The sequence below is a fragment of the Peromyscus leucopus genome, chromosome 2, assembly GCF_004664715.2.
Source record: "Peromyscus leucopus breed LL Stock chromosome 2, UCI_PerLeu_2.1, whole genome shotgun sequence".
Taxonomy (NCBI): Eukaryota; Metazoa; Chordata; class Mammalia; order Rodentia; family Cricetidae; genus Peromyscus; species Peromyscus leucopus.
Window position 1 is genome coordinate 5,282,079 of NC_051064.1, and position 16,976 is coordinate 5,299,054.

Here is a 16,976-nt window from a genome sequence, read left to right on the forward strand (position 1 = left end):
GCAGCAGAAGAAAAAAGTCAAACCCTCCAGGTTAAACTGTGGCTGAACTGAACTACTCTTGAGCGCACTCAGATATATCACCCCTGGTCCACAGAACAGGGCGAGCGTGTAAGCTTCCGCTTCTGTTTGTCACTTTTAGAAAGGTCTTCTGGCGGCATGTCACAGCTACATCAATAGCGGCTGTGAGCAAATGCCTTTTCTGATTATTACTTTCTACTCATCTGCATTTTGTCACCACAGATCCTTGCCCGCTGGTAGGGTGCTGCCATTGTAAACACCGTATATGTTTATTTACTGTCTGTTCCTTCCCCCCATTAGGAAGAACCTTTACTTGACAAGGACAGAGAATCATGTTCTCACTGGTCAGTAGTGTACCTGTCAACAGTGCCCAGCACACTAAGATCGGTAAGTATGAATGAGTAGATGAACATACAAATGAGCACATCACATCAACCCTTGCACGGCCCTCTTCACGATCTTCATTCATAAATGCATTAATTTTGTGAGGACTTTGGAAGTTAAGGAGATATTTCTGGCTACTGGACAGACGGTTTGTTGAAGCAGGTGCTGAGAGACAGCTGCTGCAGGTAAACAACAGAACCAAGAGACACATACATTTGACTCCACTGAATACGGGAGGGAGGGAGGGGGAGGGGGAGGGAAAAGAGGGAGGAAGGAAATGAAAACAGCAACTGCTCCAAACACTAGAGGTCTTATTGGCTAAAGCTCTGTGAACTGTTCTTCCCTTCTCCTTCCAAGACTGATGAAGTAGATGATTTCACCTGGAAGACAGAGGGTGGTGGCCGACAAGCAGCCATCTGTAAGAATGTGTACTCCTGTGGTGTGTGAACAGTTTTAAATGAAATTCTAACGTTTAGTGAATATTCCAACAGATTCTAACATTTAACCATTTAAAGCTACACTGTTAAGAATATTCAAAACATACTACAGTCTCCATAAGAGAATATCTAATCCCAAATACTGACATTTAAAAACTTGCAATTTATCAAATAAGGAACAAGAATCAAATCTGTAATTCTGAAACTTTCTATTCAAGACACTCTGAAGGCATTCCGAAATATTGTGTTCAAGAAAATGACAATGAAAAAACAGATATTGTAAAATTTTAGCTAAATGAAAAAAGACCAACCACTATTCATAAAGAATTATCTAGGAAACAAAATAACAAAACTCCATCCTTATCAAGAAGTATTGCCAGATGTAGTGGTATGCACCTATAATCCTAGCATTCAGGAGGGAGGCAGAAGCACTCTCCACGTTATTTATTGAGCAGAATCTCTCACTTGAACCCAGAGCTTGTTGATTCAACTAGCGCAGATAAGCAGCTTCCTCCAGGGACCCCAGTTCTGACTCCCACGAGCATTACCACATTGTCTGTTTTTAAAAACGATCTACCTGTTGAACACAGAGACTAACGGCTGCAGAAGGTACTGAGAATAAGTGATGATTGAGTGCACAGTCGTAAAACGACGCTTACACCATCCGCTCTCAGGCTCAAGGAACACTTGAGAAGAGGGGGCGGAAAACTGCGAGCCGTAAGACAGGGAGGAGAGCTGCAAAGGACCATCTTCCAGGCAGGACATAGACAGGTCTGCAAGGAACGCTCCCAGGAGCTCGGTGCCGACACTAGATCTGCAAAACGAGCTCATCAAGGGCAGGACAAGGACACGGACAGGGCAGGCCGAGAGGCCCCTGACTTTCACTCCTGAACTATCTGCTAACAGATTCTGGGAGGGGAAGTCCTTGCTTACAGTCTGTACCCACTGGTGACCCTCCCAGGCTCCAGTGTGCACTTGGACTTCAGTGGTCACACAGATGGTCCTGGTTAAACTAAATGAGTCACACAACAAAACCAAACGCCATGAACCTGGAAAGGGTCTGGTAGGAAGGAGAAAGTGTTCATTGGGATGAGAGGAAGAGAAGAGAGCAGGGAGAAAGAGTAATCAAAATGTATCGTGTATGTATGAAATTGTCAAAGAACCAAGCTAATTAAAAAAAAATCACCTGTGTTCAACAAAACAACAAAAGGTTGTAGCACATCAACCTTTATAAATGTACACGTATGAGGGGAGGTATGCATTCACATGTATATGGAGAAGTAAACATCTCAACACTGGATTCCTTTTTTAAGGCCCTGTCCATCATGTATTCTTTTTTGAGACGGTCTTTCATTGGCCTCAAGCTCCCCAGGCAGACTGTACTGGCTGTCCAGTGAACCCTAGGGATCACCTGACTCCCAGCACTGGGGTTACAGGTGCATGTACCACACCTGGCTTTCTGTGGGGTCCCGGGGCTGGAACTCTGGTCCTTCTGATTGCAGAACAATGATTTACTCACGTCATTTCCCTACTATGGACACTTTAACATCACTGGGAAATGATTCTACTTACTCGCCATCCACGTCTGGTCTTTTACACACACAGTGGAACTTGCCACCAAAATCTATGTAGAGATCATCCTCCACAATATGAAAGATCCGTCCGATGACCAGTTTGTCCTTGGCAGGCCCCAGCTGTGTCAGTGGAGAGTGTCGCAGCATGGAAGCAAAGGATTCCACATTTTTTGGAGACTCCTAAATATGAGAAGAAAATATTTATATACATGAAATCCATCCAAAAGATGAGAGTAAGTCTAACAGGGACGTAAAGAGGAAATTTCACAAGAGCAATTTGCTGGACAATCACAGTGTGCAAAATTAATTCAACCAAAAGTGGAAGTCTGCTCCTAAGAGTTCTACTCTTTCTCTTCCTCTCCTCCCTTCCCCTCTCACAAAAGAACCACAGCCAAGGGCCTGGTCCCAGGGGAGAGGAAAGCAGGCAGGACATGGTGGTGCTGTCAGGTCCTGGGCTCCTGAAGCACACCCAAGGAAACCACACTGACCTCACTCCCAGAACTGAGCATCTGCAAAAACTTTCTAGTCCAGAGCGAGGGATTCGATCACAAATACCAGTGTAAGCATCAGTCCTGGTTAGAGAATAACTGTAAACAATTCGGGTTTGTCTTCACACCCCTCTCTTTCTGATATCAACAGCCTCTAACTCATATGCTGCAAACTTTCTAGGAGTCTTCTGCAGGTATCTACTTGAAAGCTGCACACAGAATGTTGGGAAAGCATTTTCTTATTCTTACAATTGTTTCCAGACATGCTTCTTTAGAATCTGTAAATACAAACTGTGTTTTCCAGTCATCTTTAATTTGAATATAGATGCTGGTGCAAAATAAGTACAAGGTTTCTATTTGTGAGAACAAATTACTGAAGAATATTAATAATTTGATCTGACCCCCTCTACCTACTATACCCTGAATTATGAATGAGTTTTACATATTACTCAAGGATTATTAATCATTTAGTGGCATGCACCTTCAATGACACAACTACATTTGTAACAGAATTTTAATGTGTTACTCTGAGGATTAGAAACTCAAATGCCTGGCCCTGTGAGGATCCCTGGGAGAATGAGAGGCCATTCTGGTGGAAAGAGCCACTACCTAGCCTTTTAAAAATGCATTCATGTTGAAAAAGAAAACAAGCAAACAAATAAATATACATTCCATTTTATATAGGAGACAAAACATGCCCAAGGTGTTGAATTTGTCTCATGGACCATAATTTTATGAGCTCTGCTTCAGGGGGAAATGGACAAGACAGTTGACTGATGCTGTGTCCCCCAAGTGCTACAGTGTGTGTGTGGGGGGGGGGGGGAGGATCGCAGTAGGAAGTAACATACTGGAAGGACTCCTCAGCACAGAAGGTCAATACAAACCAAAGCCACAGCAGTAGATCTAAATGCCAGGGTGGCCAGAAGCACATCCCACCAGCTTATAACTCCTCAGTTCACATTAAATCTTCCCAGAAAAGTATCTTAAAAAACAGATATTGCCACTGGAGGGCTCCTGTTGCAAATCACCCTCTGGAGCAATGGAAGGATCTTTCTACTAGCACATGGAGGAGACCAGACCTAGTGTTGGTGTGGCCCCGGAGTTTGGTTTATGTCTTTCCTCAGGACAATGAGGTTCCTCTTTGGATTCCTGAGCACTGAACGCGCTCTATGGCTGCTGCTGAAGCCCAACATGACAGAAACCTAATGGGTCATCATGAAAAAATCTACCCTTCTGATGCCAATGGAGATTGAGAACCCAATATGGCCAGCTTTGGCAAGCATTAATGTAAGCCTAGGAACTGTAGCCATGAGATTGGATTCTCCAGAAGAGCTGCCAGCCAAAGTCATGCTCGGATCAAGAAAAACCGGGCCTTGGTAGTTCGTGTTCCTGGAGTTGTATCCATGCCAGTGGATGTCCACATAATCCAGAAGAGAATTTGACATTGCTGCTGCCACTGTTGCTGTTATAACAATGGTACACACCGCTGCTACTGTTTCTAGGATTACCATTTCATAATTGCTTACTACAGCTAGCACAGTGGAGACCCTGGCAACAAAAGTAGCTACTACAGTTAGTTAATCTTTCATTCTATTGGGCATGATAAATTTAATTCAGTAGTTATATACATCTCGATTGGCTTTGAAAATTATAAACTTATAAACTCAAGTTCCAGTTGCTTTTGGGATACTATCTTACAAGGACCCCAACATACAGTATGGCTGGATAAGGAAGGGAATGGCTCAGTTGCCTTTAGCCTACTGGCTATGGGTGAGATAAGACCTCTGTTGGCCTTTTCTGTATCGAACACACAGATTGCAAGCCCAGTGCCACTTTGAGATCTTTGGCAGCAATTAACCATGCAGCTCACACACGATTAAGCCTATATGATAATGAGTATTCAGAGACAGGTAATGTCTGGGGGGCACTCACCAACCTAAGACAGAGCACCTGTGTGGCCTGGGCAGGCGTCTCCATGATGGGTAAGGTGACTTGCTGATGTCCCACGCAACCCAAGTCAAAAGCTCATTTTTTAATAAAAGGGGGACCTGCAGGGCCCTGGCCCCCATTTTGGGTAACTGTTGCCTTGCTTGTGGACCTTGACCTTGATATCCTCCCAATGCTAATTCTCTGCCAGGTTCCACCCTCCTGAATGCTTAAAGGAAGTTCCTTGTCTGTGTATCCTGAATAATGGGTGTTAACAGCTTAGATGCAAGATTGTAAAACATTAGTAGCGAACTTCTGCCCTCCAGGGTCCTCCCATTGTACTGTAAGCCTGTAATTAAGACCTCCTACCCCCTTCAAGAAATGACATTCGACATTTAAAATTAAATATATATATTTATTTGATGAATATAATGAATACTGCGAGTGTAATCTATGAATACCACAAATGTGATTAACATCATGAGTGTAATTTAAAAATAAATAAATTAATTAATTAATTAAAAAAAAAACAGATCTTGCTGGGCAGTGGTGGCGCACGCCTTTAATTCCAGCACTTGGGAGGCAGAGGCAGGTGGATCTCTATGAATTCAAAGCCAGCCTGGGCTACAGATGGAGTTCCAAGACAGCCAGAGTGGTTACCCAGAGAAACCCTGTCTTGAAAAACAAAAACAGTAACAATAAAAAGTGGATCTTGCAGAAAGAAAAAAGAAAAGCATACCCTAGAGCAGTGGTTCTCAACATTCCTAATGCTGCGACCCTCTAATACAGCTCCTCATGTTGTGGTGACCCCAATCATAAAATTATTTTTATTGCTACTTCATAATTGTAGTTTTGCTACTGTGATGAATTGTAATGTAAATACTGTGTTTTCCAATGGTCTTAGGTGACCCCGGTGAAAGGATCATTCGACACCCCCCAAAGGGTCTCAACCCACAGGTTGAGAACTACTGTCCTAGAGTACACTGGCCAGCCCTACACAGAGCAGGGTCGCACCAAGGAAATCGGGGAAGAAACAAGGCAGCCACTGTGTTCCTCTGCTGGAAGCCACCAAGCCACCCACAGCAGTCGCCATCAGAGCAGCGGGGAAGACCAGACAGACATCAGTGTAGGGTCTCACTGTGCTTGTAGCCAGGAGGGCCCCATCCACACTGACCCCAACAGGTTTCTTCTTGTAATTTGTTTTCAGCTGACTCATTAGAGCCACAGCCCAAGTCAAACAAGAGGATCCAGAAGTTAACCATGTACTCAGGGCCCACTCCTACAACACACACTCTCCCTCAGAACCATGAAGAGACGCCTGGCTAAGAGCAGGGGGGCAGCAAGTGGCCCTTCTCCCGGGTTCAGAAAGCAGTATGTTCAAGTACTCAGTAAAGATTCCCTTGGGCTGGCAGATGCGCGGTGGGTAAGGGCGCCTGCTGACAAGCCCAACGCTGAGTTCAATGCCTGACCCCACTTGGTAGGGAGAGCTCCAGCAAGTTGCCCTCTGACCTTCACAGGCAAGCTGGGACATGTGCACAGACACAATAGGTGAAAATAAAATGAATTCCCTTGAGAGTTTTAGTAAATCTGTTTTAAACTATCTTTTCCATTATACGTTTTTCTGAAAGTGGGGCAAATGTGTTCTCAGTGAGTGAAAGAGTCCTGGGTTAACACCTAAATCTGTCCTTAAACTGTATAGTCATCATCACCAACTGTCTTGTGGAAGCCATTTTAGATAATCAGATAAAAAACAGACTCTAGAACCATCTCTGAATTGCTAGGGCCTAAACAAAGCTATAGTCATTTACTTGTCAAGTGATTTCTAAAAACGTCAAACATGGCCACTCCCATAACACATTCTGACAACAGGGAGTCCTGTTTCTGAAGCACCCGGACCAACACTCAGCTCCTTGCGATGCTGATACAGCTCACTGACAGCAGACACACTGTCAACTGCTGGTCCGCCTCACAGAGCGCAGTCGAGTGACGGAAAGCATCGCCATAAAGCTTGTTCACAGATTGGTCAGGGAAGGCAGAGATCCTGGGACCAACTGCTTGCTAACTTACGTTGTCTGTAACTTCAGCACGACAGAGGCCAAGACAGGGGCATTGTCATGAGTTCAGTATCTGTCTAGTTCTTGCTGAGTTCCAAGGTATACTGGATTATGGAGTGAGAACCTGTCTCAGAAAGAAAGGACAGGGAAAGTTGGTTGTGGAGCTCAGACTTCCTACTACTCTCTTGTACTTTTTTCTTCATTAGAAGACTGAAAATTGTCCGACAGTGGTGGCGCACGCCTTTAATCCCAGCAATCAGGAGGCAGAGGCAGGCAGATCTCTGTGAGTTCGAGGCCAGCCTGGGCTACAGAGTGAGTACCAGGGCAGCCAAGGCTACACAGAGAAAATTAAAAAAAAAAAAAGAAGAAGAAGAAGAAGAAGAAGAAGAAGAAGAAGAAGAAGAAGAAGAAGAAGAAGAAGAAGAAGAAGAGGATGACTGCAAATTGGACAGAATTACCTAGATAAACAGGAAAAGAAGATACAGGGAACAGGAGAGCTTGGATTCATTCACTTCTCGAACAGGAACTGCCTGTTGAATGCCACTGTGGACTGACTGTGAGATGCCTCCTGTTATTGCTGCTGTTTTATACGGTTGTGGAACTTCTAGGAGGGGGAACCTTGCTGGAAGTAGGTCAACAGGGGAAGCACTTGGGAGTTTTATTAGGCCAGCCCACTTCCGGGAGGCTCTGTCTCTATTCTGCCATATGTAGGGAGGTGGGAGGCCCCAAATACACATTCCTGCCGCTCTGGGGCTATTGCCACCATGCCATCGACTTTGTGATCAACTGTACCCACTGAAACTGTGAGCCAATGAGAACACACACTTCCTTAAGTCGCGGCTTGTCAGGTATCTGGTCACAGCAGCAAATAAAAGTAGTGAATCGACTTGCCCTAGTATGAACCATGTGAGAGAGCAGAGGAACACAGAGTTAAAGCAACGTGACAACAGTTTTAGGGTCCACAAAGTTGCTGAAAGCAGTAGCTATTCACACTTACGTGCTTACAAATTTGTAAGGAGTTGGGAATCCAAAGAGAGTTCTAATCAATGGAGTGACAACATTTGTTAACTGATAAGAAAGTTTTGTTAGTAGTATGCAAGATACACCAGAGAAAGGGAGAAAGTAAGTTTTATACATTTTTTATTACATAAAACTACATAACATTTCAGGGAATGCTGGCGATCTGACAACTTGTAAAAAACTGTATATATGCTTATGCCTATTAATATAAACATAAGCTTGTCTAGTGGCAGTACACAGACACAAATCCCCTCCTAAATTACACCAAGTGCTAAATGCAAGTTTTAGCCTAGAACTATTTTTTCTCTGCATTATCTACAATTAAAAACTCTAGACTACAAAGAATATGTATCACTTTAAATACTTGGTATACGGTGTATATGTAACTACATTATCATGTTTATAAGGACATTTAATATGCAGCTTCAAATCAAAAGTTACTAGTACTGAAAGAAACAAGGAACATGAACTAGTTCAACCACTTTGCTTAGCAGATGAGAACTAAGGCAGCAGAGTAGGACACAGAATGAGGCCAGAAAGATTTTACCCAAATGTCACAAATTAAACTATAAGAAAAATCTGTGGGCAAAGAGGAAGATCAGAAACCCCAGGAGAAGGCTACTAGAATGGGCTGAAGCCACTGGTACAGGTACAAAGCACTCCAGCATCTGGAGATGACCTGTGACTCACTGCCATACTAAGACACACACCCCTGGGTGGAGACTTAAGATACTAAAGAGACATATAATGCATGAAGTTCTACGCAGAAGTACATATAACACACAGTCAAGGAGGAAGCCCAGGCTAAGCAAGTGAGCCTAAAGAGTCCACGCTACGTGACATAAAAGCCCTAACTCTTCATAGAATGCTGCGTTTGAGCTATTAAACCCCTTTCTCTGCTCTGGGCTACTCCCACTCCTTGGCCTGCTTCTGTCCAATTCCTCCTTTCAGGACACAAGAACTTTTAGAACTCCTCTGGAGGTGGCTATAGGTAAGTCACCCAAACAGTGCCTATATACAGGTAAGCACTCCCCCAAAATTAATTTAACAAAAGTAATTTAAATTCCTTATAGACTCAGTCACCACCCAATTTTACCAATTAACTTGTATTTTTCAAGCAGAATAAAAATCCCCACAGGGAACATTTGGCATGTATGGAGGTATGCTTGATTGTTAGGACAGGGTGCTACTGGAATATGATAATAATAATAATATTGATAATGATAACAGCAAGAATCTATTATAAGCAGGCCTTCCAGGAAAGGTTCAGAGAAATTCTTTAGAAAGAAGGAAATTTGTAAAGGTCAGAAACTTGGGTAAAGAAAAGAACACCGGAAAAGGAGTAAGCATATAAAAAATAAAGACATCTCTTTCTCTTATTCTTCACCAATCTGTCTACTAGGTAATAGCTTGTTCATGAGCAACAAGTTCATTAATGACAAAGGGGTCGATTCTCTAGGACAATGCAACAACCCTCTACATCTATAGTAAACTACCAGCAGACCTAACTAACACAACAGTGAAAGGCAAAGCTGACAGAACTCCAAGGACAACTGGATAAAGCCTCAATTGCAGTCAGAGGTCAACACACTATTAGAACAGGCAGATGTAGCAGACAGAGCGTGATGAAGACATGGGTAAGCTCAGCACCACCAACACCCAACTGAACATAAATGGACCCGGTTAGATGACTTCATTCTGCAGCACAAGAATATATTCTTTTCAAACTCACGTGGAACATTAACCAAGTTAGAGGAACTTGTAGATCATAAACACCTTCACAAATTTACAACAGTTTTTAGCCAGAGGTGTAGACCACTGGTAGAGTACTTGCCTAGAATTTGCAAGGTCCTAGGTATGAACTCCAGTATCACATACAGAAAGAAGGGGGAAAGGGGAAAGGAGATGGAAGAAAGGGAGAGGAGGGATGGAAGAGTAAGAGTAAGCATACGATGTTTGATCTCAGACCACAACAGAATTAAACTAAGAGAGACAGAGTTCAAAAATCACATAGTACTTAGATAGTAAACTACATATTTCTTTCTATACACAAAAGACAAGCAGAACTTCCAAGGAAACTATATAAGTACTTTGAAGGGGTTTAAAATAAAAACAGAATTTACCAAATGTGTGGCATGCAGTGAAAACAATGCTTTGAATGTTCTAGGACTGATATACATGGTATAAATGCTCAAAACCCTGAGTCAATCTCCTAAGTCTCCACCTTCAATTAAGTCCAAAGTAAGCAAAAGAAAAAATTAAAATTAGAGCAGAAAACAGTAAAATTAAAAACAAGAAGTCAATAAAGAAAATGAACATAAGCAAATGTTGTTCCTTTAAAAAGATAGGACATTTTGAGAAAACTAACCAGGCTAACCAAGAAAAGGACATGGAGAGGTGAGCTGGGAAAATGCCCAGCAGTGCTTGGTGCTCCTCCAGAGGATCTGAATTCAGTTCCCAGAATGCTCTAACTGCAGTCTCACAATCTCTAGTAATTCCAGCTTCGTCATGAACCGACTGCCCTCTTCTGGCCTCTATAGGCACCCGTATGCACTTACACAAATAAGTAAAAATAAATTAAATTAAAAATAAAAGGCACTTCAGGGCAGTGGTGGTGTACACCTTTAATCCCAGCACTCGGTAGGCAGAGGCAGGCAGACCTCTGTGAGTTTAAGGCCAACCTATCTACAAAGAGAGTTCCAGGGCAGCCAGGGCTGTTACACAGAGAAACCTTATCTCAAAACCAAAACCAAAGCAAGTTAACAATAACCATTAACAAAATAAAACAAAACAACCCAACAATATAGCTACTACTGGAAATCTCTGACTCAAAATACTTCATTTACCCTTCTCACTGACCACAAAAAACACAAAGCACAGAAGGTAAAACCACACACTGAGAAGGACAATTATATTAAAAACAAGAGGGGCAGCACTACAGATTCCAAAGAGATGAGAGGATAATAAATGAACACCAGGAAAAACTCTGCGCCCACAAACTTAAAAACCAAGATGAAATGGACAAATCCCTTGAAAGACATCATCCACCAACACTCACACAAAAAGAAACAATTTAAAGACCAATAACTATTAAAGAAACCCATCCAATAATTAAGATCCTTCCAAAAGAGAAAGCATAAACACAGATAAGTGCACTGGCAAATTTCACCAAATATTTAAGAAAGCAAATTTAAATTTTCCACCATTTCTCTCGTAAGACAGAAAGGAAAGAAATACTTCCTAATTTATCCTCTGAGGGCATCATTACCTTAATGCCAAGCCACACAAGGACATTACAATGAACAGAACTATAGACCAGATCTTCAGTGAATACCGACTCAAATATCTATAGCAATATACCAGTAAACTAAATCCAAAACCATATAAAAAGAATTATACCCCACAACCAAGTGTGATGTGACAGAGTCAACATACAGAGATCAATTAATATAACCCATCAAATCAATAGATGATGGAAGAAAAATCACATGGTCATGTCAACAGCTGCAGAAAAAGTCTATGACAAAATCCAATACACAGTCATAAAAATTCTCACTAAACTAGGAACAAAGGGGAGCTTTTCAACTTGACAAAGAGTATCTTCAAAGAACCCCTCCAGCTACCATACTTAACGATAAGAAACAGGAAAATTTCTCCTATCAAGCTGAGAAAGAAGGCAAGGATTCACCCTCTTGAAGCTTTCAGCCTCATACTAGAAGTCCTCACTAATGCAGTAAGGTAGAAAATAAAAGCATACAAAAGAAGAAATAAAACTGGAAAACTGCCCTTGCAGGTGACATAATCATCTCTTCAGAAAATCTTAAGACGCAGCAGGACAAGGCATGGGAGCTTGGTCAGTAGTCGGCTCTCCTAGCATACACCACGCCCTGGGTCCAGTCTCTGCACCACGTAAAACTGGGAGTGGCGACACAGATCTGTAATCCCAAAGGTCAGGAGGTGAACTCAAGAGGACCCGAAGTTCAAGGCCATCTTTGTCCACATAAAGTTAAAAGCTAGCTGTTGCTACTATTTTAATGTAAGTTAACAATAAATTCGGGGTGGGGGGAGTCAGCCTGTGCTGCATGCGATCCCACCAAAAATAAAAATAAAAATAATCAATAAGCAGCCCTGCTTCCCCTGAAAGTAATAAATGATTACAGCAGGTTCACAGGACATCAGGGTCTGTCAGAATAGCCATCATGCGTAATGGGCGAATAAAATTACAAAAGAAAGCTAGGTTCACATTCTCTCTCTCTCCCCTTCTCACCCCTCCATTTTCTACCCTTCCCCCACCTTTTTCTCGTCCTCTCCCTTTGCCCTCCTCCTTCTCCTCCTCCAACTAGACAGATTTGTCTACCTAGAAGTTAGGTCCTGTAGCTAAGCACATGGGGTTTTACTTCCAGCCATTCTACGAAGTGAAACATTTTCCCAAGCAAGACCAATGTTTTGCTGTGAGACCTTATGTAACTCAGTCTGCACTGTACAATTTCTTTAATAACACAGACCACATTTACAATTTATTATTATATTTTACCTTCCTTGCTATACTCCAGATGACAGAGTTATCTGTATTGCTCACTACTAAAAAGTTGCATAAATATATAGTCATGGCTCTTAAAAGACAAAGAAGGGTGGTATATTTACTGACTATCCTAGAGTCTCCTATAAACCAATTCTATTCCACCCATGACACCGTCCCTCTGGACAATACTCAACTGCCAATCTTCGACACACTAGTCAAAATTCTTTCCAGAGAAGATTCTCTTTATAGCAGTCAACGGTTACCACAGAGACTCAAAACTCCTCAAAGTATTGAGGATAAGTAACGGTTGACAGGACATTTATTATCCCTCAAAGGCTCTGGGAATACACAGAAGAAGGGGAATAGAAAAGGTAAGAACTGGAGGATGGGGGAGAGAGCTATGAAATGCTATCTTCCAGGCATGACAGCATCATGGCACTCATGAACTCACAGCAGTTGTGCTTACCTAGCAAAACTTCCATGGATTCCTGGGATCAAACTCAGATCACCAAGCCTACATGGCAGTGCCTCTATGAGCCATGCTTCCTAGACACACATTAAATTTAAAGTTAATTCACTAGCCACATTTTTTTTTTTTTTCGAGACAGGGTTTCTCTGTGTACCTTTAGCGCCTTTCCTGGAACTCACTCTGTAGCCTAGGCTGGTCTCAAACTCACAGAGATCCTCCTGCCTCTGCCTCCTGAGTGCTGGGATTAAAGGTAGTGAGTGCCACCACTGCCCAGCTCACTAGCCACATCTTAAATGCTCAACTGCTATATGTGGACAGCTAGTTACAGGACATTTCTACCATCCTACAAAGTGCTGGGCAGATGGCTCAGTTCAAAAAGTTCTTGCTGTGAAAGCATGAAGCCTGGAGCTCAGATCCCCAACACCCATGTATTACTGGAACACACCTGTAACCCCATTGGGAAAAGTAGAGAGAGGAGAATCCTTGGGGTCTTCTAGCTAGCTAGTCTAGCTGAATCAATGGATCCAGATTCAGTGAGAGACCCTGTCCCAGAAAATAAGTTAGAGGGCAATTGAGAAAGACAGCCAATGTTAGACTCTGACCTCCACATGCATGCACACACACACGTGCACATTACTCACACCTACAAACACATAAATATGCACACTACACATACATAAACACAAAAAAGCCTATATTAAGGAGAACTTGTTTGTATTGGAAGTCTCAGTAAAGTTTCAAGGACAGACAAGAAAACACAGTCTGTATGACAGAGCAGGGTACACAAAAGAACTGTATTATCTACCAGTCCTTATCAACAGACTGGAGTGGCAAGTAGGCACTGATCATCCACGTACCAGATCATAGTGAGAGGGAAACAGTGTTACTCCAGGTCCAATGTATTAAGATGGCTTGCTACATGGAGATGCTGTCTTAATTAGGGTTTCTATTGCTGTGAAGAGACACTATGACAATGGCAACTCTTCTAAAGGAAAACATGTACTTGGAGCTGGCTTCAAGTTTCAGAGGTTCAGTCCATCATCTTCATGGTGACATGCAGGCAGACATGGCACTTAAGAAAGAGCTGAGAGTTCTACATCTTGATTTATAGGCAGCAGAAGCAATGGTGTCCCATACTGGGTGTAGCTGAAACATGAGACCTCAAAGCCCACCTCCACAGTGACACACTTCCTCCAACAAGGCCACACCTATTCAACAAAGCTACAGCCCCTGACAGTGTTACTTTCTATGATCCAAGCATTCAAAAACACATGAGTCTATTGGGGCCATACCTATGCAAACTACTACATTCTACTCTCAGACCCCAATAAGCTTGTAGCCACAACATAATGCAGAAATGCATTCAGTCCAATTTCAAAAGTCCCCATAGTTTATAATAGTTTCAAACTTGTTTAAAAGTCCAAAGTTCAAAGTCTCTTTTAAGATTCATGCAATAAATCTCAACTATAATCCCCTGAAAAATCACAATCAAAACACAGATCACACACTTCCAACATAAAACGGCATGGGATTGTATCCAAAATAGAGGAAAGGGAGCATAGTGAAGAAATACTGGACCAAAGCAAAACTGAAAACCAGCTGGGCAAACTCCAAACTCTGCATCTCCATGTCTGATGTCAAAATGCTCTACAGATCTCCAACTCCTTTCAGCTCTGTTGACTGCAACACACTTCTCTCTCTTGAGCTGGTTCCACCCCCTGTTAGCAGCTTTCCTTGGTAGGTATCCTATGGCTTTCGCATCTCCAACATCTTGGGGTCTCCAAGGCAATCCAGGCTTCTCCTTCACAGCTTCATACAATGGCCTTTCCGGGCCTCCATGCTGGGACACCCCTAGCACACACCTGGTCTCAGTGGCTTTCCTTAGTCTCAGAGAGAGATTTCATCAACCCTTTCTTCTATCCTTGACTCAAAAGCCAGAACCACATAGCTAAAGCTGCCAAGTTCTGCTGCTTGCTCGGCTGGAACATGGCACCCTCATTCAATTACATCTTCATTGGCTTTCTATTTTCCATAGTTTCCTTCACTGCCTAAGCTTGCCTGTCCTGGAACTCACTCTGTATACCATACTGGCCTTGAACTTAAGAGATCCTCCAGGCTCTGCCTCTGGAGTGCTGGGATTAAAGGTGTACACAACCACACTATGCTCTTTAATTCCTTTTCACAAGTTGGAAGCTTAGCTACATGGGATCTTGTCCTGAGGTTGCCACTCCCTTTATTCCATTTCTTAATCCGTTTATCTCCTTTAACACAGGATTTAGCTTCAATCCACTTTCTGGTAGTCTTTTCATCTTCAAATTGTACATTTTGTAATTTTCCTTGCTCAGTTTGTTCCTTTTTGTTATAGCTCTGTGTAAGAGTAATAACCACACAACAAAGTCAATACTAGGCTGTTTTGAGATTTCCTCTGCCAATGGAATTAATCCAAATCTCTTCACTTTAGCTCCAGGCAGACTCTTCAGACAAGGGCAAAAAGCAGCCACATTCTTCACCAAAACATCCCAAGAATGATCTCTAGACAACATAATAAAATTTTTCTCCTCTGAAACCTCTTGAACCAGGCTCCCACACTTCAAATCACCCTCGGCACCACTGCCTTCCATACACCTACTAGTATGGCCCATTAAACCCCACTTAAATTATTCAATTGATTTTCTAATCCAAACTCCCAAAGTCCACATTCCTCCAAATAAAAGCATGGTATAGTCAGGCCTATCACAGGAATACCCCACTCCTGGTACCAACTTCTTAGTTAGGGTTTCTATTGCTATGAAGAGACACCCATTACCGTGGCACCTTTTCTAAAGGAAAACATTTAATTACTTTCAGAGGTTTAGTCCATTATCTTCATAGAGGAGTACAGGCAGACAGGGTACTGGAGAAGGAGCTGAGAGTTCTACAGCTTGATCTGCAGGCAGCAGAAGCAACTATGTCCCACACTGGGCATAGCTTGAGCATATGAGACCCCAAAGCTCACCTCCAGTGACACACTTCCTCCAGTAAGTCCACACCTATTCCAACAAGGCCACACCTCCTAATAGTGCCACTCCCTATGGGACAAGCATTCAAACACAGGAGTCTGGGGGCCCATACCTATTCAAACCACCACAGATTCTAAATACAGTATGTCAACATAAGTGACTGGCATTGGCTTTTAAAAGTCTGCTTGTGTGGCTGAAGGAAACCTATACTAAATGAAGACAGACTATACTAACTAGAGTCTCCTTAGTCCAGTGAAAGTATCCAAAAGGCCTGAAGAGAACTGAGTGTTGGAGTGGATTGACTCTTTAAGGCCCTTCACCCGCCCTTCACAGCAGTCCCTCACCAACACTGAGAGACACCGGCCCTCCGGAAAGAACACGTGGTGGCTCTTCTCAGGAGGAAAGACCAACAGTGGGAACTGCTGTCACAAAGGGATCCCTGACTTCACTGGAGATGGCAGGGTTCTGCCAGGAGAGCAGACTGGGTCAGCAGAGTCTCCCAGGTCAGTGGCTATCAGGCTCTCTGGCTGGTTGGTTAAACTGCTCATGGAAATGAAATGGATCAGAAAACCCTCAATTTCATGAAAAGAAATCTTGGCTTGAATCACAAGTGAGCATCATGACCCAGTCCTCAAACCTGAACCAATTTCCAGATTTTCTGCCTCTTAAATGAAGAGGAATTTACCACCATTCCAAGGCCTTACCACCTGAATATGGATGGGAGGTTCAGTCTGGGAGGAAGGTGTCTAAAAGGAAAAAAGAGGAAGGAACAAGAAAGGGTAGTGGGGTGGGAAAAAGAAAGATAAAAAGTACATTTCCTCTCATATATGGAATATGCATGTACTGTGTGTATATGATATGAGAACAGAAGGCAGAGGAAGAGACCGGCAGGGGAGGGCTTGGATGGGGTAGCGGTAAGGGATGAGAGGACAAAGAGGAGCAAAGTGTGATGTACATATGTAGTAAGTGTCATGGTGAAACTAGTATTGTGTATGCTAACTAAAAACAATTAAAAAGGAACAAACTTACACTAGCAAGCCTCCTCCTCCCTTCCTCAAAGGGAGCTATGGCTACTAGATCAGAAT

General features: G+C 42.8%; 1 protein-coding gene across 1 annotated transcript in view; it reads right to left on the reverse strand.

Annotated features, from left to right (window-relative positions):
• The window catches only part of Mrps28 (mitochondrial ribosomal protein S28), a 123,226-nt gene that overhangs the window by 87,793 nt on the left and 18,457 nt on the right, over positions 1–16,976 (reverse strand). The window contains exon 2 of the mRNA XM_028890406.2: positions 2,412–2,593. Coding sequence (XP_028746239.1) covers positions 2,412–2,593 — 182 coding nt within the window. The remainder of the gene's footprint in view (positions 1–2,411; positions 2,594–16,976) is intronic.